Here is a 25,627-nt window from a genome sequence, read left to right as displayed (position 1 = left end):
GGTTAAAAAGTGAGTGAAAAAGTGAGTGAAAAAGTCAGTTAAAAAGAGTTAATAAGTTTGAAAAAGTTGGTAAACATTTTAGTCAGTCAAGACATAAAGTTTAATACAATGGAATCAGGACACTACTATTCACAACAAAGACAAAAATATGAATGACTAAACGGCTAAACATTATAACATTCCACTCGTCCTTGTCCGATAGCTTAAAATTCGCATTTGCACAAAAAAAACTAAAGCAAATAGCTTTAAACAATCTTCCGTTGCGCCGAGTACTTTAAATACGAAAATAGGAAACAAAAATGTAAACTAACCTGTTTTTTTGTTGTGGGAAGTAGCGTGTACTGCTTGACAACGCTAACTGCTTCTTCCTTACAGAATTTTCTACATAAAAAAATGAGAAAGATAACATGCAACAAGTTTCACAAGCTTACCTATTCTAAGCAGCTTTATCGATAGTTGGTCGGGCGACGTTATCCGCCTAAGGATCTTTTTATATGAGATCGCGAAACTCGGTCAACCGAGATATCCCGCATGACCGAGATCTCCGATATTTGCGAAAGAACGCCGGAAATTGAAATCGTGTTTATATGCATATTCGTCTCGCCCCGGTTACAACGGGGAACTCGGTCAACCGGGATCCCGGGCAGAGGGGGCCGGGATCCCGGTCAAACGGAATGGATATTTGTCCATGTAAACAGAAAACTCGTGGCAAAGTACGGAAAAAGTTTATGTAAGCCTGAGAGGAGCAAATAATTATCACTGCTAATGCAAATCAATGGACATATTTGTTTTTGTATAAGTGTGTTGGAGATAAATGATAGTAATATATTTTCTTTTTTTATTATTTTAATGAATAATATTTAAATTAGTGAGAAATGATGAATACTGGTAATGTTGTTTTTTCTGTTGATGGAAGCCATATTTTTTACATACTCACCCCGCCACTTTCAATTTCCCGCTTCTTCATATAAACCCGGAATGGAAAATGAAAAATTTACATATAAAGCCGAGTTTATATTACCTCGCTCTATCGGGAAACTCGATGGGCCAGTTTCCCGGTTCCCATATAAAAAGGCCCTAAAACAGAGTAAGAACTCATTGCCGACAGTACCAACCAATCGTAATATTTGCAAAACAAATGCTTGCAAGCTATACTAAAAAAGCGTTTTTAGCGGATTTATTCTCACGATTTGGATCGTAACTCTGAAAATGTCTCTCTTGAAAATACACAAAATACAAAGGAATTTAGATCCTGGAATAAAAGCTCTTCGGCATCACACTACTGTCGCAAAGGTAAATTCGTGATTTGCAATAAACTATACTCCTACCCTTCCAAATGCATCCAAAAATCAGACAGGACACACGAACCGAGTAAAACTAAAGCAATGAACGGACCACCCTCTTGAGATAGAAATTTCACCTAAATGAAAAATAAATACAATATTATGAATAAAGCAAGATTACTATAAAAAAAGTCTTGAAGATAATCATATTTCTAGTATAAAGATACATCAGTGTTGGAATCTTATTTTGTTCATAAATAAATTTGAGGTTCAGAACAGTTTTCTAGGTACATTCCAGGCATAAAGCTGTTCTTGTTAAAAAAATAATCAAAAATTGCTGTTGCGAATACATTGTTCTCGATTAAAATTCTTTTCTATTTAAAGAAAAAAAAAATTATAAAGATGAGTAGCTACCATTTTTGTATTTTTCTTTCCATCCACAGCCATCATATCAACCAATTCTTGTGCAGCAGTTTTTGACAGCAAAGTCATTTTTGCACCAATCGTTCTATAAGAAGCTTGCTCTAACTTCTGCCACAACTGCGGGAACACAGATTCAACTGGGCACTCCTTATTTAGATACCAACCTCGTATTAGCGGCTGTGTAATTAACAGAACAGTGACTTCGTCCGTAATGTTTGCTGCTGTCAACACGTACGATTTTGACAGAGGGTGTTGTTGCTGTTTCATATACTCGTATTCTGAAACGTAGAACAAAAATTGATAATGCAGTTTATTCAATTCCACAAAATTGCATTTCGTTTGAAAGAACACACAGTTGCCAAGAAAATTACAGCGACAATAAAAACAATGACAACAATAAAAACAGCAACAAAAACAATGACAAAAACAACGGCAACCGCAAGGGCTAGAACGACGGTGACGACAGAGGACAATGACCGCGAAGATAAACAAAGAAACACGAAAGCAACAGCAACAACGACAACAGTAAAAACAATAACGACAACAACGAAAACAACAACAACAACATAAACAACGACAACAGCAAAAAAAACGACACCATCGACTACAGTAAAAACAACAACAACAACGACAACAGCGAAAACAACAACGAAAACAAAAATAACAATGAAAACAAAAAACAACGAAAACAACAACGAAAACAATAACGAAAACAATAACGAAAACAATAACAAAAAATCAACGAAAACAACAACAACAAAAACAACAACTAACCATAGTTGTGTGTTTGACGTCCAGAATTCCACTCCACCTCACGGAAACGTCTTCCCTTGTACGCTGCATCTTTCTCAAAACACATCTAAAATAAATTAAACCCCTCTGTAATGTTATCACTTCGTGCTGGAAACAAATATAACTTAGTTTTTTAGGTATGTTTACTGAAACGCAGATCCAGATGTTGCATAAACAGCATGCTGGAATCAGCAGGTTCTACAGGAGAACAACTCCGCGCAAATCAGCAGGTTCTAACACACTTATACCTCGTTAACTAGACAATACAGATCATAATGAAATATTCCACCCATGTCGGAGGGACCTTTAAACTCTTTCGTAAACAACTCTTCAAATTCTTGTACTGTTTCGGTTACTAAGATTAAAAAACAAAATGTTTACACATCACCGTAGCAACAACATGTATATGACTACAAACAGACCTGTACATATACATATTAAGCAAGTCAAACTAAGACAAGAAAACAATCGAAATGTGCAAAAGTTATTTAACGTTCTTATAACATTTTAAAACTTTCGAATTTTTGCATTAGGTAAACAAGCTGCTATAGCATATTAAAATAAAATTTATTCAGGTGAAAATTTACAAGTTAGCCTTTGTTGGAAAAATTTCCAGGCGAAAATTTACAAGTTAGCCTCTGTTGGAAAAATTTCGTCTAGATGAACGTTACCAAGTTAGCCTCTGTTAGAAAAATTTCGTCTAGATGAACGTTTCCAAGTTAGCCTCTGTTAGAAAAAATTCATTAAGATGAAAGTTGAAGTTTGCCTCTGTTTGAAGGATGTGGAAAGTAATGGGACACTGGACATAGGATTTTGCTGCGTTGATATTTATTCTTAGTCAAGTCAGGAAAGGACTATTTCTTGTTTACTATATTTTATTAAAATTTTTATAAAAAAATAGACGTGGTTAGAAAAACATAACATTAATAGCGAGGCTGAAATTATACTGATATACTTTTTGTATCTAAAAAAACACAAGAATCAAGGAAAAATATCTTATTTGACGCAACTTTTCAGGGTATCAATCCTCGAGCGAGACAAGTACTTTGATTTTACATAGCAAATGTTTGAAACTCAAAGTTTGGTCAAAAATTTGTGCGAACTGTAATTAAAAAACGAGAACAATTTTCTCGCAGAACATTTTTCCGCAAATGCAGCAGCTTATAATGTATTTACTTATTTATTGCAACGTTTCTTAAAAAAATTAGGAATCACCTTTAATGGAAATGTCCCAGTTGCAGCTTCTTGTGTCTCAGTCACAGCTTTCTATTTACATCTATACTAAAACAGCGCAACCCATTCTTACCTTTTATAGTTATGTGCTGGTAACTGTTTTCCAATTCGTGTTTCATTTTCTTCAAAACAAATAAAGCGTCTTCTCTTACGAGTGCTACATGAAACCAATATGTCGAGGTGGTGATGTCAAACTATAAGAATACAATGAAAACTTGTGGTCATGAAAATATTAGTCCTTCCCACTAGTCAACTTGTCAAATTCCGCAAAAAAATAATTAAGTTAGAACACATATTGGTGATATTCAGAAGGGGGGATAGCCCACACACTAAAAAAATTCCATCACCTTTTAGACACATGGGGAGTCCCCCCTCTTACCCCTATAGGTCCTTGACCTCCCATATTGCAAAAAAAAAAAAATTCAAACCCTCAACAAACATTTCCCATCTTTTCTTAACCAAAAATAATGTGTTTGCATTAAATTTCAAACTTTTGACATAATGTTGTTGTTTTTTTTTATTTCAAGTGGAACTTCTTATTTTCAAACTTAACACGAGCAAATAACATTTCAAATTACATTATATTGTGATATTTAAAATTCGGCTTGATATTGGAAATGGTGTGTTTTGATAGGTCTAAAAATGGGCTTTAGCATGATTTATTCATTATTTCACTAGTGTTAACCTTCAATTATAATTTTTCACATTGAAGAATGTCCAACCTTGTTTGTCAATGACTTCTGCATAAAATATGATTTCAAACAAATTATCATGAAAATTAATGCTAAACTCTGATTTAAGTACCACTTAATATCCCAAATACATACCGAAGGAAATTTTAGGCCAACAATTCCAAAGCCCAATCTAGTGATCCTTGAAATGACCTTTATGATTGACTCTACATGCTTTGGTGAATGTTGTATCGACAGTATACCATATGTTTTTTCACCTTTCAACAACAATTGCAATGGAAAGCTTAATGATGATGGATGTATTTCATAAAAGACTTTCCAAGTAGGTATTAAGCTTGATTGCTCCAAAATGCTGCCTTTATACGAAGGTGATATCTTCCTTACTGGAACATCTTGTAACAAATTTAAATGTAGTAGCTTATCAAGCGTTAAAAGTTTGTGTTTCTCTGGTAAATAAACAGGAAATACTTGAGACCCTTTTAGATCTGCATCAGCATGTAGCTCATTACAATGAAAGAAATAAAACATTATTCGACAGACGTGTTCTAAATCGGTGTGAACCAAAACATTTGAATTTGCCAAATTGATTCTCAAAGATTGTACAAACTTTGACAGTTTATTTTGAAGTTGATTAAGAGCAGGTGCATCTACAGCTTGCAAAACAAGGATGCATGCTTTCGATTCAACCATAACAGTTTGCGAGACATTCCACTCGGGTGTTAGAAAATCTGCTAAACTCAAAATGTTAACATCGGTTTTCGTGAGAGACTGAATAAACTTGCTGCCAATGAGCTGTAGAGATGGAGCATATAAGCTGGAAGATCCTGCCATTGTTGGACGCCATGCTTTTAAGTTGTTAAATATGTGTTCCCCAAACAGCGCTTTTAAGACAGTTGAAACATGACTCAAAATTTCGTCACCATAAAAAACCAAACTAACCAATTGAATTTCTGGTTTGTGTAGATTCAACTGTGCTGTGGATATAACTTGAAAAACACCCTCAATTTTCTGATGAGATGGGGTTAATTTTGTGCTAGTGAATATTTCTTCTGTAGTATCATTTAAATTGAATGCAGCAAAATAGTCCTCCTTTGCTTTATCAAGATTCCTAGTTGAACATACATTTACATTATGAGAAGGAGGATATGTAAATGAATTATCTTTAAGCCAGCTATTCAATGTTTCTCCAGTAACATGGTTGTTTAGAATGTAAGTCAACTTGGTGATCAATCCAAGAACACGAAACAAAGCACTATTTCCGTAAAACAAAAATGCAGTAAAACTTCCTGTTGCTTGAAAATTAATAACTTCCTCCTTTGGATTATCTTTAGGATATCTGAACCGAGTAATTTGATCATCATTGAGACCAAATGCACGTAGCTGACTAAATTCTGCAGTGTGTTTGCTCATTGCAGTCAATACCAGGCCTTTTTTATCAGCAAAACTAACAATCAAGGAAATAAATGCAGACGGTACAATAGAAGACATCAATAGGACAGCATAAGAAGGGAAGTGCACAAGCTGTGACAATTGAGGGAAATTAGAAGCATCAGTCCATTTCTTCTTCTGGGTTTTATTAGTTACACTTTTTACATTGGATTTCAAGGTTTCAAGAGCTTCTGGAAACTGTGTTTGACTGTAATGTGGCCCAAACCACCTTACAAGTTCTTGTTGAGAATATGTTTTATTTATTGCATAATTTAACAAGGTACTGCTGTTTTCAAGAAGAGAAATTTTATTTAAACTGTTAAAACTGATTGCAAGGTCTCTTAATTGCTCACAATCTGATAACAGAAGTTTGCCTTCCTCGATAGTAGTCGAATGAAACTCATTTATACTGATACATAACACTGGACATTCTATACCATGTTCTAAAATAAAGTAAAGTATTAATTCTTTTTCCGAATAAAAAAAAATTCTCTTGAAAAGAAGTACTTACGATAAGTGAGTGTCATGCAGTTGGCTTTTGTTTTTTCCAATTATACATTCCTACAATAAAGCAATACAAGTACGAAAACATACCTGACTTCATATATCCAATTTTTATACCGCATAATTCCACAGCTTCACTTCGAAGTCTCTTTAAAAGTTCTGACATGTGTCGTGGATACATAGAGAGAAGCTGATATACAGTTATGCATGTATAATCTTGTTTTGGGCTGATGTTGTGAAATTGATTCAACTCTTCTGGTAACTGTTTACTAAATTTGCTTTCATGATGAACAAAAAAAGATGGTGTTATGGCTAACAGTTTTTGCAATGCTTGTGGATCTGGTGTTATGTTGATATAATTACACAGTTTACCACTGCCAGGGATTGTACATTTTCCAGTTTTACTCAAACTCTCAAACTCTGTGATATCCCATATTTTGGATAAAACTGTTTCCAAGTAGCTTTTATTTAAATAGTTAGAAACAGCGTGAAAAAAACCCGTTCCCAATTTCGTCCTTTTTTTCTTTTGTTGAGCTGTGTTCTGGTTTTCTGCAATCCCGACGACCAAAAACAATTCACCATTGAAGAAGACTTGTTGAAATGCAACAACATCAAAGGGTATCTCAGGCAATATAACTGCAATTTTCCATTTGTTTCCTTGTAACAATAACATAAACAAAGTTGTTAAACCAATAAAATTATTGCTATTGTTCTGCTCAGATGTCGTACTGTTTGTTTTACAGACACCAGGAGACTCTAAAGGTACTTTTAAGAGCAGTAATTCTTTATCTGTGCTTGGCAGCATTGGATACGATTGAGAAAATGTAACATTCTAAAATAAACAATATCCTTACTAATAATTATTTTCTACTTTTCTACATTAACTTTGTTTCTCCAAAAAATTGCAGTTGAATCTTCTTTAGAACGCAAATATATACACAATATTTCATAATAGAAATAAAACAAATGAAGTAAAAAACGTTGCCAGTTTCCATCTCTTTTTACTTTTAACAACACCCATTGCTACTACCTATGGAATTCCTTTTTCTCACAGTGCTTAAGTAGCAAAACAATTCTTTATCTTTTAAGAAGATTATGCCACTGCCAGCAATTGAGTGTTGTCGCTTAATATATTTAATATTATAGTGCCGTTTTCTGCAAATGCTTGAAAGTTTATCCACCTCCAGATACAAGCACTAAAGCCAGAACGAATTATAATTTGCATGCCTACATATTAAACACTAGACGCTGTGACAAAGGAAGCCTTAACAGAAGTGGTTTTAAGTACAAACCAACATGTTTATTGAAAAAGTTGAAAAAAATCGCTTTAATTTTAGGTGAAAAAATATACTCTACTTACATCATCATACAAGATTTTTCCAGCATTTAAGTTTGACAATTCACTAACAACATTGGCTATCTCTTTTTGTTCATCAGAACTTAAAATACTACCACCCAAATTTCCATTAACCGCAGGTTCATTTGTAGCTGGTTCTTTACTAGCTTTGTTTTTCTTTTTCTTTCGACTTTTCGAACTCTTGGTTTGCATTTGAGTACTTAGTTCTTTGTCATTGGTAATAATTTCTTCTTTCTCTTCTGAATTTAAAGAAACACAACCATTTTTAGGTAGCATGTCACTACATAGATCACGAGTGGAGACACCCCTGGATTGAGTTGTTTTCTTAATTTTTTTCTCGGTTGCTGCTTCGTTGCATGTATGTTGAAATTCTTTTGAAGGTGTTTCTAAGAGTTTAGTAGCGTTTACTGAACAAGCTACACATAAAACGTCTTTTATTCGGTAATTCACATCATTCTGAAAATCCAATTTTCTGACAGCCTAAATTAGAATGATAAAAACAATAAACACTAGGATTATTTCTGAAAATGAATTGAAGGAATATAGTATGTATTAACCTTGTGCTCTTTGTTATTTTTCTCAATAGAGTCTGATATTTCTTTTCTGAATTCACTGACAGTTTGAAATAATTTCTCCATCTCATTATCCCTCTGTTCTAAAGATTTTGCTACTAAATCCACATCATCATTTCGTTTCATTGTTTTCTTAGTTTTTACATCAGCAACATAGCTTTTGTCCATACTTCCAGACGACACACTAACAAAGGTAGAATCAATCTCTTGAGTTGGTTTTTCATTCACTGAAACTTTACCAATGACTTTAATTTTCTTTTTCGAGCATAAAATGTCCCTTTTTGGTTTTTTGTTTATGTTAGGTTTAGTGTCTTCACATTTGCTATCAAGATTTCTTGAAACTGAAAGAAACGAATTGGTAAACAGACTGTCAAATATATTTTCTTTCGCAGGCCTTTCAACAGGACTATCACTTCGTGTACGCAAAGCAGTATTTTCATCCTGCAAAACATCAGACCAGTCAATAATTTTGACATTTGATTCTGTATCTATTGAAGAAATAAAAACAGATTTTGTGTCCACTCCTAATCAAAATAACCACAGAATAACACGTAACTAATTCGAAGTCCTCTCTCATTTTAAGGAACTTTTTAGGATACTTCCTGGAAAATCAATAAGGAAAGGAGGGTATAGCTAAAGCATTCATTAATATGGCAACCTTGTTTCAGGCACAAATACATAAGAATAGAAGTCTAACATTTTGCTTTTTTTAATAATTACGAACAAACAAAGAATACCCCTTTTAGCAGTGTCAAATTATTTTAGTTCTACAATTTTAGATAATTTGTATGGTAAGGTCACAAATCGACAACCAGGGTAATTCCCTGAGTTTGCAAATTATAAGTTGAAGTGGACCTAACTCAGTCTATGGTTAAAATAAAAAAGGAATTAAAGCAAAAAAGCATCGTGCATTATTTACTTGATTTATGCTCCCCTATATGTTAAAACAGTGCTGCATGGAAGAAATTATACAGTACTGTGAAAAGGTTTGTTAACATCGTGTTCGTGTAACGAGCGTGGTGCACACGAACCACGATAAAATCGTGACCTTTATGTATAACAAACTTTCAAACATTCTATCGTGGCCACCACGCTAAAATTATTATCTCCACAAAGGATTGTGTGTCCCACGAATATTTTTGTGAGCTCCACGATTTTTGTAGCCACTATAATTTAATTTTTTTTCTTTTCAAAAAAGTCTTTCATTAAAGTTACATAGTTTTTTCTTGGTGTATACTTTTTCGTCATGGACACGATTGTATTTTTACGAAATGTATTTGGCTAGAAATGTTAAATTTGTCTGCAGCGATAGAAATGTTTTTTAAGATCGCATTTTAAAAGTTTATAAACTAAAAGCGGCGATAGAAATGTTTTTTAAGATCGCATTTTAAAAGTTTATAAACGAAAAGCGGTGTTAGAAATGTTTTTTACGTCACATTTTGATTCACGAACGATTAAAATCTATTATATAGCTAGCTTTATGACAACGAATTAAAACAACAAGTGTTAATTTATTTTTTTCCCGTCGGTTTTGATTTAATTGATAAACTAATACGGTCTTTGTTGTTTTACAATAGAAGTTATCTATCGTGGACGCCACGGTGTAATTTTTAATTTTTGTTCATGTAGTCTACGAAACATGATCGTGAGGTCCACGATTGTTAAAAAAATACGCATCGCTGGCTATCGTGGTTCTTGCATAACATGAAATAAACACGAACCACGATGTTAACAAACCTTTTTACAGTACTGTAGTACATGTAATAAAATACAAGTAGGAAAAATGAAATTCTTACCAATGTCATCCATCGTTACAAAATCCATATTTTCAAATACACTGCTCTCTTCAAAACTGTTAGCTTTATTAGTTTCCAGTCTACTAACATACAAGTTAGGTGATATGTAACTCTCTTCACCAGTCCCCTGGTCATATACAGTGTAAGATTCAACTACTTCATCTTCACTCTCAATTTCAGTTCCATTATCTTCGGCATATAGACTTGTCACTTCTCCATGACTGTTAACACACTCCATTTCTGTATCATCACCTGGATCAGAGATTTGATACATCATTCTGTTTACATTGTCAAGCATACTGTCTACACATCTAACCATGGCACTGCTACTAATCTTATCCAGATGAGCATCACTATCAACCTTATAGTTCTGTCCTTTACAACTCAATTCGTAGTTGCTGAAGTTATCAGGTTTGAGATCTTTTACCTTACCAATAGGTTTGAATCGACTTTTATTTTTACCATTATCAGTACAAGGTTCTGCAACACTTTTGGTGTTTATAGAACTACTTCTTACAGCTGGCATTGCTTTGCTATTACTGCAAATAATTCTAGCACTTTCCTCCTTCAATCTTTGTCGCGTCTCATACAGAGTGTTTTTTTCACTTTCTTCATTTTCAACACAATATGAACTAGAACTGAGGGAATAGAATTTAAGGTATAGTAAAAATAGCAAATATAAATTACAAAGTGTAAGCAATATAACTTAATCTAAATTTAACTCCAACCTTTGCGTGTAATGCCAAATATAGAAAACGCATTTTCCCTTTACTTTTGTCATGTAATCCAATCCATGTATTAGTCCTTGAAAATTTATTTTTGGTAGCACTTCCAGACCCAGTTCAGGCTTTTAGACAATATAGTTATGAGTAAAAAAAATTTGTATGAATTTCACTACTAATATTTAAAATGAGGATCACTGGTATTGTGTTTATAGTGTCCTATCAAATGGAATACCTATCTTAGTTCCTTAATACAGCAAAAAAAAGGGCTTAGACAAGTACCTGCCATATCTTTGCATAACACAGTGATTTGTGTGAACCTAAAAAAAATTATGTAAAAATAAAATATATAAAAATAGTTTTTGACTTCACAGAACAAAATAAAAACAGAATGCCTCCCTATTTTAGAACATTGGCTTATAAGCCTCATACAAATGTGTTTTCGTCATTTTAGAATTAAATATCCCAAACTGCGCATTGTAATTTCTAAATTAAAACTTGAGTCTTTATCTTTTTCGAACAAATTAAATGATGTTTTGAGTTCATATGAATTCATTTTTGTAACTTTACAACGAAATTAAGCAATTTCTAGGTTCACTATGATTAATCTTTTCATAAATCTGATGCTTATTTTTATTCCTTTTTTAATTTATATTTAATCATATCAAATTATCAATTGAAACTATTTTGTTTACAAACTAAAGACTTGTTATAATTATACCATGAATTACTGTCTCTTAAATTGTAACAATTTAAGAGACAGTTTTTGAGGAGGTAATTATTAGGCTATATGTAGACACCAACTGATTTTGATTTAAACAACTGGTTTTAAGAAAACCATAATTATATTTAATGGAAACACTAATTGTCTATTACCTGTGGCGATCTAAGATCTATTTTGATAGTTTCTTTATTGTCAGTCTGCATATCAGAAATGTTTGAGTTAATTTTCATATTTTGTGGTCCCAAATCTAACTTCTCGTCCGTAACTTTCAATTCACTCATCACAGATTCAAGCTTTCCTAATAAAGAAGAACCACTACTTCCTGAATCTGTTAGATCTCCCCCGTAGTTAGGCTGGATGTTGTTAGAATGTGGGCATTGATTCAAAGCATGGTCTAATTCAATTTCAGCAGCCTCAAGCTTTTTCATCATAGGTAAACTTTTAGTTTCATCAACATTCTTAGGTGCATCGTGATTATTTACACTTCCTAGAAAACAAGTTACTTTAAAAAGCCACACATTACTAGAATCTGTACAAAGAAAACATCAATAAACACGTAAATTATTACCCTGTTGTCTATAAGAAATTTTTTGGTGTTCACTCACACCATCATAGATCACTACCTTTAGTTAAAACATATTAAAACTAGTCAATAGGGTGCGTGGAAAAATCAATTTAATCAGAAGAACAATAAAGATACACAAATTTTCTTCAAAAAAATTTGTTTGGTTGTTGCCTGTATTATCTAAAGCTTGAAGCAGTGATCAAGAAAATGTATAAGATCATGTACTTATGATGAATGGTTTTATGATTATGTCACCAATTGTCTGTTCTAAAACAAGTGGTATGACCCAGGTTTGAAGACCTTACACAGTTTGGTTTCTGGTGACCCCTAGTTATCCCCGTGGAAGGTGACGTCAGTTATTTCCAGCTGTTTCCAAGATATAAAGCCTCAAACATAGTGCAATGCAATGGCTTTGCCAATTTTTAAAATGCTATTAACCGCAGTTTAAATGCATTGACTTCATGCCTAATTGTCTGGAAAATAAACAAGTAAGACAAATGCCTAGTGGAAAAATCCACTTAGGCAGGAGAACAATGGAAAAGAGAACTGTCACTTAACTTTTGATCACATCAACAAAGGCCTGTCAATACACCACATATTTTTTTACACTTTGCCTCTATTGTTCAGAGCTTTAAACGCTGACCAAAATAATGTGTATGATCATGTTTTTGATGCACATTTAAGGAGATAAGGTGTTTATATATTTTGCTTACGTCAGCACGAACCCACAAAAATACAAATACCGATTGCCTTCAACGTATGGATCTTAAAACATTGGTTAAGACAATGTACATGTATTATTATTATTATTATTATTATTATTATTATTATTATTATTATTATTATTATTATTATTATTATTATTATTATTATTATTATTATTAAGGAATATCTATACAGGATGATCCGTCAGTTAAAAAAAATATGTTAATACTTTTGTCAAGGTAGTTCTGCATAAAAAAACAACTAAAAATATACGTTAAAGTATTTACAAATATATTCACAATAAAAGTAACGAAAGTAAAATAGCTCACAGTGTGAAAATAGAAAACCGTTGAAGACGAACACTACCGTGAAAGGTAAAAGAAAGAGGATGGCAAAAAGACTACATGTCCAGCTAAGCAAAAATCTAAAGAAAACCACTGCTAAAGCAAATGCTTATTAAGGCTAGCTTTAAATGTATACAAACTGTCAACATTGTGTACATTAAGTGGTAGCTCATTAAAATATTTCCCACCATTAAAATAAAAACTTTTTCTAGCCAATTCTAATTTAACTTTTAGTAATTTCACTAAAACACCTTTGTTACATGTGTCAAAAAAATTCAAAATATTCAATAAAATTTTCACATAAATTGCCATTTGAAAACGCAGATGCAACACTGTTTTTGCATTGCATTTAATACGCTGGGAACATTTGCTTTAACTCCATTCGAAATAATGTAAAGTGCTCTCGATTTCAGACTCTGAATTTTCAGAGTTTGTGTGTTATTCATGCAGAAATTTACGAGGGGGCAGTAAGTCAACAGTGGTATGATCATAGAACGACAGATTGTTTTAGTTTTGTAGATGCTTTTTTTCAGTGAACTGTTTATTTTTAATCCCAAGATATTTGTATGATGTTGTATGGTTCACTGTAATGTAGTTGTGTTCAAGTTGCAACGGTGGGTTGTTCAGCTGCTTTAATCTTTTATTGGTTCCAAAAACCATGTACTCTGTTTCTCCCGGTTTCGTATTAATCATCAACTTATTTTGTTCAAGCCAGATGCAGATATCAGACAGATCTTGATTCAATAACTGTTCTATCTCTCATAGACACAAACAATACAGTGTCATCTGCATATTTTCCAACTTTACAGTGAACAAGACGTTTAACAGAATCGTTGAAATGTAATAGGAACGGTAGAGATCCTAAAATGAGCCCTTGCGGAACACCACAAAAGATAGGGTTTTTTGCAAAAAATTCATGACATGCAGAAAAAAATCTCTTTCCAATGACATATTTTATATTTTATGAAAATATTTGTAACATCCCTTTTTTCTGGAAAAAGCCTTTTTAGAGGTGTTATATCCTTCACACCTTTGAAAAAACATGTGCAAAATGAGTTGAGCATATTTTTTGTAAACATTATGCATAATATGAAACTCCCGTATAAAAATATGCATAATAATATTTTTTAGATAGTTAACTTTCACTATCGAATTAAAAAAAATCAAAGTTAAGGAATATGCATATGGGCTGTCTCCTGTAAACCTGACTTCTGTCTATTAATAATTTTGAACGAGTGCACGCATATTCAGCATAAAGAAAAAGTTCGCACTTCTATCATCTTTCTGCATACTCAGTTCACACATTTTTATAACACCTACGAAAATCTTTAAAAACAAATATCTCGTTAGTAAATTTTCGCATACATGCCTTTACGTTTGTGGTCTCTTTTTCCGAAAGCTTCCTATTGGCTCATTGAAATTTTCGGTAATGAAAAGCTGAATAAATTATGCACAAAAGGTTCCCGGATTTGTTTGTATAAATTACTGATTAGCGAATTATGACAACAGAAAGAAAAAATATGCATTTTTTTGAATGATTATATATAATTGCAAATAATTTCATAACAACGTTATTAGAAAAAAAAACCGGGAACCTTTTTGAATTTAATTCGTGCTGAATATAATGGTGCGAAAACGAGAAGTCTGCGACCACGCGTTCGGAAAAAGAAGCCATTTTAAAACGTATGGTGAAGAAAAATTGGTGTGTGTTTATTTCATTATATTTTCTTTTTGGAAAATTACCATCTCACGAAAATAACACCATCAAAAAAGTCTTTCATCAAGCATTCAGAAACAAAAAAACATAAAAAAAATATAACAGTATTGATAAATTATAAGGGTTTTTCTGAGACTACTCATTAAGTGAGTTTTTTCCTTTACAGTAACCTTAAACTTTAATAATATCTGATCCATGGAAACTACCTGATGGCAACAGAACAAGTAACTAGTAAACCATTTTAAAGGACTACCAGTGATGCTAAAATTGGGTAACTTATTTAAGATTGTTTCATGGCTAACAGTATCGAATGCTTTATGTAGCGGTAACATTCACAGTTTTTAAATCGTTTGGAACCTCACCAAAACTAAACAACAAGTTAATGATGAGTCAATGGAGCAACAATGGAAATCGCAAAATCTTTTAAGAAACAAGGTGGAATGTTATCCATTCCAACAGCTTTATTCCGTTTCAGCTTTAGTAAATGTGCTAGCATTTCTCCTGATGTTACGCAAGAGAATTCAAAATCATTCAGTTTACGCTTTGCTTGAGATGGTTTATGGTTCCAAACTAAATCTGTTAAAGGAAACGCCACCTTCTTCAACTTGTTTGCAATTGACTAGAAGAGAGTGCAGAAACCATCCAGGATTACATGTTTATCACTATTTCTTGTGCCATCAACTATGAAAAAAAGATGGTTTTTTCACCCTTTGATTTTCATGAAGTGCCTGTGTTAGTCTCTGAAGCATAATAAACATTGGACCAATCTTTGACCTCAAAGTTTTAAGTGCATTGTAATGGCTTCACTAAGGTGGTAGTAAATGTTTTAAAAATCAGATTTTTTTTCACACAATTAGTTACGATATATCTTATTTTTACTGTTATAATACACTTGATTTTATAGCTATAATACTATTATAGCTAAAAAATCTTTTAAATAAAATATTGTGCCCAAAACTTCTGAATATTCATTTCTCTTAAAAACTTTAACACAAACTTTGTAAATCATACAACCTCAAAAAAGTGTGCGGAATGAGATTTCTGTAAAAACAAACAAAATGCTAATTGGAAAAAATATAATGTTTTCCGCACACGACCAACCTAAGATTTGTTTTAAAACAGAAGTCAATAAAAAATCATAAGGCTGTAAAACGATGTAGCTTGTGAAAGCTACTTTTTCTTTTCTTTATTGCATATTAATAAACAAGTATATCTGCTGACAGAGCAAATTAAAATCATACAAAATTGATTCTACGTGCACGAGGGCAATATTTTCAGGAAATAACAAAGAAAATTTGTATAGATAAACACACTGAGTAAAAATCGAACTGTTTGAACAGCTGTAAAAGGGTTACTGCCACTTTAAATTAAGCTATTGCTGTTAAATTAATGTTGTTAAAATTGTGCTGTAACGTCAGAAAATTTAACATTTGACACTTTTTTGGCTACAGCAAAAGAAAATGAACTACTTGTCTGTTACATACAGACACAGTCTTTGTTATACTATATACATGACTTTACAGCACAAGGTGTGCTATAAAGCCACACTAATTATCCCTGAAAAGACACTTTCACCAATCGAAACTTATTTTACATTTCCCAGGGTATTTTTTGTTTGTGTTTGAACCAGTCAGAACAGAAGTGATATTTGGCACATTTATTGCAAAAAAAATGTATAAATACTGGACCTGTCACAGATGGTTTTGTAAGTGCATCATTCACGTCAATACCACTATCTCCAAGTGATGATTTAGAGACTAAAGTCTCCCTCAATTGCACTTGTTCTAAATTAATAAAATATTTTATGTTGGTCATGTTTGGAAATAAATCATAAGTTTGTACATAAATCATACCCTTATTGCAAGTTTTTAGCCAAGTGCAAGCTTTTTCAAACACAAAACTTCACACATGTGCAAAAAGATTAAGGCATACCATTGATAGCACATGCAAAAGGCTAAATTTTATTGGAAGTTGTTTGAAGGTTACGATGACTCTATAACAGTCATACCAACGTTGGTTTCATTGTTTTTATGGTAACTAGTTACTGCTTTTGACATATATGTTTAGGGTGAGATGCTAGATGGGCATGTTAACATGGTAGCAAAAGGTTACAATCTTGGTTGTTATGGAACAATGCTGTAAGACTGCTGGCAACGTGGAATAAAAGATAAGCATAATAAGGGCACACACCTAGATATGTCAATTCAAGTATTCAAGTAATTTTTGATTTATTGCAGGCCATTTCTTGAATAAAACTATGCCAGAGCTACAAAAAGCACCCGTTAAAAAAATTACGGGTGCTATGGTGTGTGAAAAATCGCACTCGTAAGCAAAATTTACAAGTGCGATGTGTTATTTAAGCTGTATAGAAATGAGGTTTAAGTCTTGCAAGAAATATATGTTTAAAAGAAATATAAAAGGAAAATTTTGAGTTGTGCACTCTCATTGTGTATGAATAAAACAATTTTTTTTTAATATTTATTTTTGAAGGGCATAAAGATGAATATTCACGTCATACTCTTCTTGTGTACGAACAATTATACTTGTGGGCCACCAAGAAGGTGTTTTCTTCAGCCACCTGGTGGTGAAAATATAAAAATACATTTCAATTATTGCACAACATCTTTTTTTCTGCTATTTAAAATATGAAATTGCTTTAACTTTCTATTGCTTGCTAATGTTATGAGCTCTTCTCTGAAACACAATGCTGGAGATCATTTTTCTTTTGTGTTGAATGTAATTTTAATCTATTTATATCTTTGCAAACACATTGAGCACATTGAAATGATTTGCTTCTGGTAATAGAGCAATGTAGCAGGTATCATTTTTAGGATTAATTGATATGTATTTCACAACCTAGTGCCCAGGACTTAATTATTAATTCCTGTTGAAAATATTGATAAATGTTAAAATAAATAGATAAATAGTATAGATGATAATTTTCTTTTTTTATGTTTGCTACCTTCAAGCAACAGGTGGCCACAGAGAATATCAAAAATAAATATAAAATACAATTAATTGGACACACGCAACTATCTCCTTTTTATTGCGGCCATTCATTTTATCATGCACACTGTGATTGCTGAGATATAAATAGATAACAAAATTCTATAAACATTAGAAAAGATTGTTCCGTACATCGCTGTTACAGACAACCCGTGATAAATATTATGTTGTTTATTTTTATGCTAAATAAATACATAAAAAAAACGAATTTTTACTTTAGATTACGAGTGCGATAAAAAGCACTCATAAATTTTTTTACCAGTGTGCTGGCGAGTGTGCGTGCGATCGCACTCGTCTTAAGGAATGGCCTGTTATTGCATCCATCGCAACACTTGCTTGGTATTTAAACATTATATATTATCTGATATATATATTTTAAAAAGAAACAAGGACTTGCTGTTCACCTCGTACTTTCAGGGCATGCGAAAAAGAGCATATAATAAATTTAAAAAATTTAAGACTACGAAAGGACTACAGTGCAGCAGGGTGATAACAGAACTTTAATTCATTTTAGATAGGACCAAAAAAAAATATTTTAATGTTATTCCGATTTAAACAAGAATTGTCATGTATTGACCATACTTGCCTTTGTGAAGTTTCGGATGAAACACAATAGGTTCTGAACTATCAGATTCTTCTTCCTCGTTCTACAAAAATAAAAAAAAAGATGATTTTCTATTTATTTTTTAAGCACTGGCAAGTTTAGTAGTGTTTAGTAACATCTAGAAATCATTTGATTTATAAATGTGCGCATACCCCCAAAAAAGGCTCTCTAGCACATAACTTGGAATTAAAAAGGCTGCAGAAAGATGAAACATTAAACTGACAATTAACCTTTATGAAGGAATGCTAACATTTTTTCAACAAATAAAATTTTTAAAAGGGAGTAAAAATACTTAAACTTTTCAACCTATTCAATCTGATCAGGTGCCTCTGATTAAAAATGACAAATCTCTCAATAAAAAGAATAAAATAAGCCTTTTATCACATCTGTTATCTTTTGTCTGCAGTACTTGTGTACAAGTTTCTTTTCTGGCTATTTCAAATCTATTTACACAAATACGTTCCACCTATTAACAACCTCTGGCAAACAAACTATTTATTACTTTGAGAACAATGGGTTTCAGGGAAAAACACAACTCACAAAATATTCCCTGGGCCAGGTTGTTTGCCACTAATTACACTCGTCCCGGAGGACAGGAGTGTATTGGTTTCAGCTTGTGCGACCAAAAGTGACATGCAATCTGACCGAATATCGTAACTTACCCGCTCCCCGCGCCATAATTCTTCTTTTTTGCCGCGACCCTATTTCCCGCTTCTTCACGTTGTGCGTGTCTTAACCCGTATTTTGCAAACAACAGACCAGTCGTTCATGCATCGCTACCGCTCAAGTCGAAGCATGCGCACTGCCCGCTGAGAATCGAGGCACTCTTAGCTGTGTTTTCACATTTCTATGAAGTTCTTTTAAAAAATAGTAGCGGAATATAAATGAAGTATCGCTGGAATATTTATCTTGCTTTCATGCAATCTGCTATCTTGCTAGAGCTACTGTTGTTGTACAAAGTGTGCCTAGTGTGTTGTTGTTCTGCAAAGTCTACCTTCAATCACTGAAATTTGAAACTGCTAGATCGAGAAGACTTTCAATACCTGGGGAAGCTGCTTTAAGTACCAAGGTACGTCGTGCTGAATATTATTCATCAATCCATTGACTTAGTGTATTATTTTATTTCATGTAACTAGCTAATTATGTTTTTCTGCCATGTTTTTACGATATCTTCTTTCTTGCACAAACTTCTATTATATTTGTGCGGGGATGTTGAATCTAATCCAGGTCCGGCTTACCATATTAAATCAGTTAATGGGTCATTTAATCAAGGCGACAAAAAGTTTGGTGAAACTGCTGGTATTCAGTGTATGTGCAATGCTCTTCTAGCTATATGTTGGTCCCAACTCAAAAGAATTTCTTTTTGAATATCATTTGATTTAGTCATTTGATTTAGATAACATCTTAGAACATGGTGATGCCAATTTTAAGCAGTCAAATTTCAACAGACCCTTGGCATGTTATGAGTTACCAACATCAATATTGATCGTTTTCAAATTGCTATAAGTTTCCTGAGTATTACGTCGGCTATGGCGCCGTAGATTAGTGGTTATAGCTCTCGTACTCTGTGCGGGAGACCGGGGTTCGATTCCTCTTGACGGCGATTTAACACGGGCGAGTGAATGTTACCATTGCCCTGGGTTAACCCAAGCCATGTGAGGGAAATTGGGAAGATGGCACACTGTGTGGGCCGTTGGATGTTGCTGGGAGTTGTCTAGTAGAGCGCGGGCTCTAATTGGGTCTGCGTAGCTCAAAATGAGCATTAAATACTCTAGGACTCTCCATCTACGCCATGGCCCCTCCTGGAAATAATAGACAGGGTATATCCCTCGATATTTGTGAGGCTAGCCATGTAAAATATGCACATCTATCTATCTATCTATCTATCTTTTGGGTGATGAACATTACTTTTTAGCTCATGGAAAAATGAATTCAGAAACAGTCCATTGTGTTTTCGAAAGCATATATTGGTTCATAATATTCATGATAATCCTGGGGTCAGTTCTGTTTCACTTCGCAAACCGTCCTTTTCATCTGATGTTCTTAATGTCATGGTTATTTACAGAAAAGTTACCAGTGATCTGCAGACATTTTACAACATGCTGTCAAGGAAAATTGCAAGTTCTGACATACATGTTATACTTGAAGATTTCAATATAAATGCCCAAGCTGACCAGCCAGAATTAGCAGATATCATGAATGATTATACACAAATTGTACCAGGACCTACTCATCTAGCTGGTGCTATCCTTGATCATGTTTATGTGAAGAGTAGCGTTTTGTCGATGTACTGCATTAATTGCTATGTCAAGTGCATCATTTCTCTGATCATAATGCTATCAAATTTAGCCTTTCAACGACCACACGCTGACAAACTGACAAGCCATATTTTGATCAATCAACTTTGCAGCCACTTTTATAGAGTTAAGATATGAAATCATCCTGTTAGCATATTTTAAATATATATTAATATTTATTATATTAAATATAACATTAAAAACACATGGTGTTGTATAAAATTTTTGATTCTTTTCAAATCTTTTTCAGTGTATACATAAGGAAAACCAGTTTCGCCAATGTGTGTGTGAATATAAAAACATTCAAAACACATGGTGTGGTATAAAATTTTCGATTTTTTTCAAAGTTTAGTTTGGTTGTATATATACCTTTTGTATTTATGTGACAATGCAGTAAGTGAATAATATGCTCACTGAAGTTAATCAACCACCAAAATCACATTGTTCTACTATCAACAAGATGGTTGTCTACATTATGAACTTCTTCTTATGTTCTGTTATTTTGGATTAGGTTTTTCAAAGAATGTTGGTGTGCTGTATTACACCTAAAACTGTTCAACCTCATTCGTTTGAAAGTAATTGCAATCATCAGCGCAAGTGTATCACACCAATGACCTCAAAACTATTTGATGTCCAAGTCGTCATATTTTAGTAAGCCATATCAATTATTTCGTAATAAAGTTTCCGACGAATGACCCTATCTTGGCTAGAAAATATTTAGTTCATATTTACACTAAAATAAGCTTCATTTTTTTTTCATTGTTTTGCAATAATGAACCTCAAAAGTATTTTGTTGTTATTTAAACCTATAAACTGCTGAAACGATACTTTTTCTTGTTTTGAAAATTGTTTGTTCTCATTCATAACTTTTCTCTAATGCTTGTCATTTGCTAAAACAGTCACGCGAGTGCAACTGAAGACTACACAGATCGTATGCAGCCTTTATATTCGTCTGAACCATCACGTGAGCATTAATCCATCAGGCAATCTAGAAATCGCATTACGTTCTATGCTGGGGCATATACGATGCACATGGCGACATGCCTAATCTTATAATGAAAAAGAACGCATTACGTTCCATGCTGGGACATATACGATTCACATGCAGACTTGCCTAATCTTATAATGGAAAGAAAACGCATTACGTTCTATGCTGGGACATATACGATTGACATGCAGAATGTTATAGAACAATCTTGTGGAGCAGGTTGCTACTTCGTGAAAACGTCAGTGGAACAATGTTTGTATTAATTTTTTATGTATTAATGCATTATTCGAAACAATATTTATGACTCAAAATTATTTGCGTATTAATCATGAAATTTATAATCGATTTGTGAAACCATGGGTAAATCTCTCTACGCGGATAAGTTTTCAAGTCTTGTGATTGGTTGATGCAATAAGTTACTCGCTTAATTATTTCTATTGCCTAATCCATGACACATTGGTGTGAGAAAGTTTCGGGTATGCGCATTTTGTTTTGAAATTTCTCAAATCATTTTTCTTTCGAAAATCTCGATCACGTGTCGTGAAAACAACGCATTGAAACGTTCTCAGCCTTAGGAAAGTGTAGCGCAAAGACAGCGGTGATGTATGGATAGTTGCCTCGGGGAAACGTAGTGTGAGACAGTTATGTGTGGATAGTCACGTGTTACGGAGACGTAACACGTGACTATCCACGCGCGCTCTGAGCAATCTGAGGATATTGCGCAATATATATGATCATCCGTCCGATGAACAAAACTTTTCACTTGGTAGTTGAACCCGCGCCCGCTGAACTACGGCCGTAAAGCTATATGTCCATTTAGCGATTTTGTCGCTATTTCGCAAAATATAAGTAATAGAATACTCATGAACATGCACATATACAGAAACGACGAGTGTTTCAAACCGTCAAGGTTTCTTGTTATTACTTCACACAAGTGCTTGCCTATACACAACCTAATCGTTTAAAACCTGTTGAGCGAAGAAGTTAACTTAACACCAGTGATACACAGATAGCAGCTTGCACGAAGGGGATTTTAATATACTGACTTTTAAAAAAAATTCACATCTGAAAGGTTATGTATAAATGTAATGTCAAATTTTATATGTTTGTCAATTTTTTATGTGGTATCCGTAATTTACAATACAGTATGAGATTAATTTCTTTGGTTCCGGCATATTAACACAAAAGCGGTAAAAACAATGTATTTCTATTGGAACGAGTAGATAGAACACGTTCTGTGTCCGTTGGACTATTTGCGGAAATTTGGAGGAATGTGTAGGAATTCAGGTGCCTCCTTCATGCTTCATCACAGGCACAAATATCAGCATCAGGCGAATGAGACAGATGAGATGCCCTTAATTTCAGGCGCATCCCCATCCTGAGTGCCAGGCACATGCTAATTATGGTGTGTTAATTCAGTGTCAGGTGTATGAGAGATCCCTGAGCGTCAGGTGCATGTTTTCTATTCAAGTGATGATTACAGTAAGTGTAAGCTTAACCCTATTCGGTCCGGGGTTTTTCTGACATATTATGACCGGGGGGGGGGGCGGATTCCGCCCCCCCTCTATAACTTTTGAAGTAAGAGTGCTGTCATCATAAAACTTCGTATGTAGGAAGTTCAAACTTTAATAGATATGTAGGAATTAAATTTATAAATTTTTAGCAGGTGGAATGACGTCATCAGATCGTCAGTTTGAAGGCACCCCTTAATTTTTGTATCTTTTCTTTATTAAGTGAATTACAATCCTTTTCTAACGCAGAACGAGAAACCTGTATCATACTCAAGTATTTTGGCTGGTGGGATGATAGTTAGTATACTGAAGATGATGAAATTCTTATATGTACTTTCTTATATTTATAAAGTGGAGGATTGAGCAAAATGTTACTCTATAGCGTTGTTAGAGTATAATTATGAATTATATAGTTATCAAATTTTTATTATTACTTTATTATGCTCAAGATGATGCAATAATGCTGATTTTAGTTGTCTCAATTGTGCAATAATGTTAATTTCAACATTCGTTTAGGTACTATATCTTTTGAAAAGAGATGTATTAAAAACTTTTTTTAAAAAACTATGCCTCTTACAACTGGAAAAATATCTACATAATATATAAAAAAATATACATAACATAGAAAAATATATACATAATATAAAAAAATATAAACATAAAATGTTCTCGTTATTTTTTTATATGGAACTAATGCAACCCTGACATAATTGCATCAAATGTGCACGGCAGGCATTTTCTCCGCAATTTTGGCATGTTGATTTCACTTTTTTTAATTTGTCTTTAGCCGCCTTTTGTTCTTTTCTGTGCGAATCGTTTATGCATAACCTACATCTTCGTGGAGTGTCTGATGATGAAGGAAGCATGTCATTTAGTGATCGTCTTGGACAGGCTTTGCTTTTACCGGTTACCAGCCCAATTTTTTTTAGAGTGCCCACCTGCAATCCCTTTTTATCTCTTCTTTCGATTTGAGGATTGACCAGTGCTTCAGATAATTCCATACCGAAATCGAACGAGTTAAAACTTTTCGGATCTTTGTTGTGATTTAGAGCCATGATGGTTGAGGCATTCACTCTAATTGTGTCAAGGATAAGATAAGGCCGATATGCTCCATCTTCTTGATTTCGGTTTCACTGTGTATGTACCAACTTTTTGATCCACAATATCAGTTCCACCTTTTGTGAAATCATATAACTTATAAATTGCTGGCTTTTTCTTCTCATCATCCTTTGTAACTCCAAGAATTGGGTTCATTGTAGACAAAATTAAAACGTTTTTTTTCCCTTTTGAAGTTGCAACGGCGTAACTGGAAATGTTTAAGTCTCTGTTTTCTTCCCAATAAATTTTGCTACTCAAAGGTTCTCTTTGAGACAAATCTTTTATTTCCGCCGGTATGCCTACTCGGTTGGTCTGCATTGTCCCAACCATTGTAATCCCTCTCTGTAATAGCCACCGCGCAATTGGTATCGACGTATACAATCTGTCCATTGAGATGTTTCGACCACAGAGAGAAACTGTTTTGTGTAATTTCTCTACGAGGTATTTTATATAGTTTTCTGTTCCGCAGACATAGTAGTGGCTTTCCTCGATGTTGTTGGGTTTTCCACAATACACATGAGCTTGATATGTGTACGGATACCTGGCACAGTTGATAGATTTAAATAAAATTCCGTATTTAGCAGGCTTATCCGGGTTGTATTGTTTAAAACCTACTTGTGTCCTCATGGGATACAATGTCTCGTCCAACGACAAAAAGTCTTCTGGTATCATATTTTTGGCGCAGTTATCGTTGAACGATTCGAATAATTCTCTCATGGCCGCAAATCTATCTTTCTCCCACCGTTCTTGTCTCGTTGCAAAATCATCAAATCGCAGGTTTTGAAATATAAACTTAAATCTGTTCCTAGACATCGTTGCGCTAAAAAATGCCGGACCGTATTTATCGGAAAAAAGTAGGTTCACGTGGTGGTTATTTAGACAAAATAACCCTCGAAAATACATCAGGCCGACCACAGCATAAAAGTCGGCTGAATCGATCTCTTTCAAATGAGGATATTTGTCGGATTCCATGATATGATCCTTTACATTTTCCAATACATTTCGAATGCGTTTGTTTGTGTAACCGACGATTTTCTCCACCATAAAAGGAGTGATATATAAATCGAAAACGTCCTTAGCGGTTGTTGCAGAGCGTGCGCGAGGCGATACTCCTGGTTTGTTTTTCAATACATTGTGAACATTCTGCCTTCCTCTGCGAGCCGGCTCTTCATTGATAAATCGTATAAATTCTTGTTTTTTGCGGTCGGTTTTGTCAGTTATTTTCCCAATAATTGTTTTTTTTTCCAGTCCTAACGTTATTGGTTC

The 25,627-nt window shown here is 33.7% G+C and overlaps 2 protein-coding genes across 6 annotated transcripts in view; one reads left to right on the top strand and one right to left on the bottom strand.

The window, feature by feature from the left end:
* LOC130635682 (uncharacterized) overlaps positions 1–25,627 on the top strand; it is a 97,621-nt gene that overhangs the window by 24,380 nt on the left and 47,614 nt on the right. The window lies entirely within an intron of this gene.
* Positions 1–25,627, bottom strand: part of LOC130635679 (uncharacterized) — a 34,119-nt gene that overhangs the window by 2,362 nt on the left and 6,130 nt on the right. Inside the window, exons 3-17 of one of the 5 annotated variants that reach the window (XM_057445092.1) lie at positions 18,450–18,510; positions 16,546–16,641; positions 11,679–12,013; positions 11,085–11,122; positions 10,081–10,718; positions 8,270–8,772; positions 7,716–8,192; positions 6,446–7,187; positions 4,559–6,294; positions 3,805–3,925; positions 2,747–2,853; positions 2,481–2,565; positions 1,698–1,984; positions 1,329–1,420; positions 312–381 (exon numbers count right to left, since the gene is read on the bottom strand). In XM_057445092.1, the coding sequence (XP_057301075.1) occupies positions 312–381; positions 1,329–1,420; positions 1,698–1,984; positions 2,481–2,565; positions 2,747–2,853; positions 3,805–3,925; positions 4,559–6,294; positions 6,446–7,187; positions 7,716–8,192; positions 8,270–8,772; positions 10,081–10,718; positions 11,085–11,122; positions 11,679–12,013; positions 16,546–16,641; positions 18,450–18,510 (5,388 nt within the window). Of the gene's footprint in view, positions 1–311; positions 382–1,328; positions 1,421–1,697; positions 1,985–2,480; positions 2,566–2,746; positions 2,854–3,804; positions 3,926–4,558; positions 6,295–6,445; positions 7,188–7,715; positions 8,193–8,269; positions 8,773–10,080; positions 10,719–11,084; positions 11,123–11,678; positions 12,014–16,545; positions 16,644–18,449; positions 18,511–25,627 lie in introns of those variants that run through there. The other 4 variants (XM_057445093.1, XM_057445094.1, XM_057445095.1 and 1 more) reach the window with 4 other exon arrangements.

Source organism: Hydractinia symbiolongicarpus, chromosome 3 (assembly GCF_029227915.1).
Source record: "Hydractinia symbiolongicarpus strain clone_291-10 chromosome 3, HSymV2.1, whole genome shotgun sequence".
NCBI lineage: Eukaryota > Metazoa > Cnidaria > Hydrozoa > Anthoathecata > Hydractiniidae > Hydractinia > Hydractinia symbiolongicarpus.
The sequence above is the reverse complement of the archived record's forward strand: the minus strand, read 5'-3'. Positions and strand labels throughout refer to the sequence as shown.